General features: G+C 45.7%; 1 protein-coding gene across 1 annotated transcript in view; it reads left to right on the top strand.

The window, feature by feature from the left end:
* The window catches only part of CLUH (clustered mitochondria (cluA/CLU1) homolog), a 32151-nt gene extending 29703 nt beyond the window's left edge, over positions 1–2448 (top strand). The window contains exons 25-26 of the mRNA XM_009579690.1: positions 646–719; positions 1850–2448. Coding sequence (XP_009577985.1) covers positions 646–719; positions 1850–2018 — 243 coding nt within the window. The 3' untranslated portion in view covers positions 2019–2448. The remainder of the gene's footprint in view (positions 1–645; positions 720–1849) is intronic.
* Positions 2449–4567: the final 2119 nt, after the last annotated feature.

Here is a 4567-nt window from a genome sequence, read left to right as displayed (position 1 = left end):
GGATTGGCCCTCTTGGGCCAAACCCAGCTCCTCTTATCTGCCGGTGCACCTGGCAGATCACACCAGCCCATCTGTGGCATATCCAGGGGAGTATGCGCTAACTTGTGCGATGGGTGCTCTCCCTGCCGCGCTGTACACCAGTGGCTGCCAGAGGATTGCAAGCCAGCGGGTTGGGAAAGAGGCTTCCAGCTGCAGAGACTCCCTCCCAGTAGAAAGGGCAGAGCAGGGTAGTGCTCTGGGAGTGGCTGGGGTTTCGTAGTGCTCTGGGAGTGGCTGGGTTTTCTTCTCACTGCAAAAAACTGGGTACAGAACTGAGGAGTTTATAGCAGAGTAATTTGAGCATAAGGACCTTGAATTGAGTAAATGGTCAAGTCCAGGAAATAGTGTCCAGCTAAGCGGCTCAAACCCATAAAATGGTAATGAAGATTTTACCCTTGTTAAAAAAAACCCCTCATCCTGCTTTTCAACTTACAGGTATAAAGAGGTAGAAAATATAAATTATGCCACTTTACAGCTACTAGAGTGTCATATGAGACCTAGATTTTCCTCAGCTGTTGGTAAATGGTGTCTGGAGTTGCTTAGGAGCTCTGAGTTGTTCTGTCTGGGTTTTGACTGTAAAACCTTTTTTTTTCTCTTACGCTGCAGTTCACAGCTCCCAGTATGGCCAGTGTCCTGGAGCAGCTCAACATTATCAATGGAATTCTCTTCATTCCACTAAGGTAGAGTGATACCTCTGTGTGTTGTACCTTTAGAAATCAAGTAGTCTTTTTGTGTAATCTTTGTTCCTGAGATAGCATAAATGCAATGCTTCCTTTTGCATTAAGAGTCACTGACCCAAAATGTGGAGTTTTCAGTGATCTTAGGCAGCTCCAGGCAAATAATGGCAGAAATTGCCACTTCTGCATAAAAGCTGCTTTTGAAGATGCTGGGTACCCTGAAGGCACTGCTGAACGCTTGCGAAGGGATGCTCTGCGGGATCCCTGGGCAATCCTTAGTGGCACTAAAAAAGCTCCTGGTTGGAGGAACATTGCATGAAATGTCAGGTGTCTCTCTCAAAACTGTAACCTTGAGCTTGTAGCAGCAATCTGATCTCATAAAACCTAAATCCCCAAACTGCTCCATGAAGCTAAAGGAAGTGAGGCAAGCAGAATGGATGCATCAGTGGGCAAGACCACCGCAGTGTGACTTGCTCCCCCAGGAGCTGGCATCTCCCCTTGTCAGAACAGAACACTCATCAGCCAGAACAGCACTAGCTCTTCCACAGACAAGGCTGCTTAGCAGGGTAGTTGCTTTAAGTACATCTTGGAGGTGTTCCTTCCCCAGCTCCACAGGATTTGTTTACAAAGAACATTAGCCAAGATCATAACACTAGCCCTGATTATCATCATCATCTTTAAGACCACTATAAACAGCAGTACTCCTAAATTTTTGTTTTCATTTATTATAAATTGTCTCTTAGACTTTTTGTTGAAAATTTGGTTGGGGTGGTGGAAGCAGATGACCTGAGCTGAGACCATATTCTTCTAAGGCTATAAATAATCACTGATGGTAAAAAATTTACTAGAAGCAGCTGGAGGCTGCCTGGACATAGATGAGATTAACCTCCCTGCCTCTGCCCCGAGTAGCCACTGATGAGTCATGTCCTGGTGCCTCTTGGTTCAAAACCAAATGGCAAACCAAGCACCTAGCCTTGCTCAGGTATTGCTGGGACATTGGACCTGGGATCTGGCAGGAAGAGGGCGAGTGGTAGGAGCATTTCCTATTTTGTTGAACACTACCTTGTCCCTGAGCTTCACACCATTCCTAAAGCTAGTCTAATGTTTGCTACCCTTCCTGGTTTCCCCTTCAGCCAAAAAGACTTGGAGAACCTTAAAGCAGAGGTGCAGCGACGCCAGCAGCTCCAAGAAAACATAAAAAGTGGCGAACAGCTGGAACCAGAGGACAAAGCTGTGGAGGAGAAAGAGGCTGAGCCAAGCATGCCTTCTGCTGAGATCCCCTTAACACAGAGCTCTGCTTAATGTGTACCTCGCTTAAAAAAAACAAACGTTTAAACCACCCTTTTCTGAATCTAACCCAGGGTCTCGGACTCCCCTGGAGCAGCTCCTCCTTTTTTGACAATGTTATTGCACTGGTAAAATTAATACACAATGCAAAGAACTAATCTGAGAAATGTAATCTGTCTGACTGAGCTTGTGTCTGCCACGTGAAGGGGGAAGGTGGCCAGGATGCAGCAGCATACGAAAGACCCATCCTAGGTGAGCGCAGCCAGAGGCTGTCATGCCTCTGTGTGTGTGTGTGTACGTGTTGTGTGTGCGCATATCATCAGTTATTTCTACTTTGTACATATGAATTCCAAATGAACTGTCTTGAGGTATGTAACATTTCTCAGGTCATTTTTATGTTGACTAAAGGACACTGCTTTGCTAAAACAGTACAAAACCAGCCCCATCCACTGCTCAGCATTCTTGTAAAACGTGGATTCCAAGCCAAAAAGTTTCTTTTCCCCCCAGTCACTATCCCAATTTGTGCTAAAGAAAACTAAGCAGCCATATTTGTATCACTCAGATGACTGAAGCCTGTAACGTGTGTGTATGAGTGGGGGAATGTACAGCATTTTCTACATCAGGATATAGCCATTGGATTCCTTTAACCATTTTTTCTACTTTTGGTTGGCAGTTTGGCAATTCAGTGGGGTTTTGTAACATTCACATTCTAATTTTCAAGGTAAAGATTATAGATAGAGAGAGAGATAGATATATATATATATATATGATACTCACAGTTCCACCTCTCTGCTCTGCTTGCAGCTGAGTAACTTAGGATACTGTATCCAAAGAGTGAGGGCTTGATGTTTAAAAAAAGCGCACAAACTTCCATTACAATGGAAACCCCAGTGCCTAGGAGAGATTGATAATGGCATCAAATGAGGTCTGAACTGAAGTGATTTAGCAGGAAATTGTGGCCCTGTTAAAAGAGGAGGGGGAAGAGGGGAGGAAAAGTCAGAAACAGGCACTCGGTCTCATTTCCAAAAGCACTAGCAACATGGAGCTGATGGACTTTAACCCGACAGGCAAGTTGAACCAGATTGGAACCATATGTTTCCCACAACCTGAATTACTAGGCTTTGGGGAGGGGAGGGGGTTTAAATAAAAACTAAAGTTCCCACAGCACTGAAACCTTGGCAAATACCTTCTTAACTAACTTTTTTGCACACTTTTTGGTTTTGAGATTGTTGCCAGGGGAGCTTCCATTGCTGGCAATGGATGTTACTGAAATGGCAGATGCCACTAAACAAACCCTTATGTCCCCTCCCCGTCACACACACGTCACGCAGTGGTTGTCAATGACTAGCGTGTGCTCCCCTGGCCATGCCGGTCACAAAGCAGGTAAGACGTGGCCACTGCAGGCCATCGTACGCCGACAGAGTTGAATGTCCTTTTTTCCAAACAGAACAAGCTGTAGAACAAGACCCTGTGCTGACAAAGGAGTCCAGTCTCTCTCCCTCTCTCTCTCGCGTTGTCTATCATGAATAGTACCCTGTGCTAATTTGCGTTGCTTCTTTTACTGACCACCTGGAGAACAAGTGCTGTCACTGTGCTCTGTACCCTTGGTTTCCTGTACTACATTACAGGTATTTGTAACTCTTGGTGGGGGGGAAGGGAAGGAGGGGAGCAGCCTCCGCATTGTTAGAGGCAACAAAGCAGGAGGAGTCTTTACTGCAAAAGAACTTGCTCCTATTAGAAAAATTCTGAATTTCCTGGAAAACAATCAATAAATGACTACAGTGCATCTTTCCTACAAGATTTTTCTTTTATTAGTCTCTTTAAGTCCATTAAAAGCTTTTTAAACTACTTTAGGTACTTTATTTATTGGTTTCTTTACAGTTCGGTGCAAGGTACTGGATACCATTAATCTGAACACCATCACTGGAGCCACCACAACTGTTCTTTTGAGCAGGAGCCAGTAGGAGAGAGCAGGTGCAGATTAGCTGGAGGCTTTAAGACCTGTAACTCTGCTGCTGCCCCATTAAGCACTCCTCTACCTGCAAGTATTTGTCCTCTGCATCCAGCACACACTTTTCCCCTGGCTTACTGTCCTTGGTGCTGCTCAAGGATGGTGTGTGCACACTGCGTTGTTCTACTGACCTCCTGCGCAGCGGCAGGACTGAAAGCTCTTGGACCGTTCTGGAAGGTGCTGTGGTCACTGGAGCATTGCAGTAAGCTGCACAAACTTGCACAGGTTAACGCTGCCTCTGCTCTGTGCACCCTTTTCCTCTAACAAAGTGCCCATGTGGACAAAGGAATCGACTCCAAAAGATGAGTAATAACCAGAATCACAACCACAGCAACCCAGGACCTCGGAGAAGCAGGCACTACCCTTTTCCATCAACAGATGCTTCAGAATCACTTGCCTCACAGGAGAGGAGCCACCTCTCCCTCCTGCTCAAGGGCAGAAGGGGCTGAGCAGGGGCACAAGTGCACCATGGATTTTTGTAAACGTGAAATGAAGCTGAAGGATGCAAATCCTGGCTAATAAGGCTACAGACCTGAGCAGCCTGAATTCCATC

Source organism: Fulmarus glacialis, unplaced genomic scaffold (assembly GCF_000690835.1).
Source record: "Fulmarus glacialis isolate BGI_N327 unplaced genomic scaffold, ASM69083v1 scaffold10206, whole genome shotgun sequence".
Taxonomy (NCBI): Eukaryota; Metazoa; Chordata; class Aves; order Procellariiformes; family Procellariidae; genus Fulmarus; species Fulmarus glacialis.
Note: the sequence above shows the minus strand (reverse complement) of the source record. Positions and strands in the feature narration are given on the sequence as shown.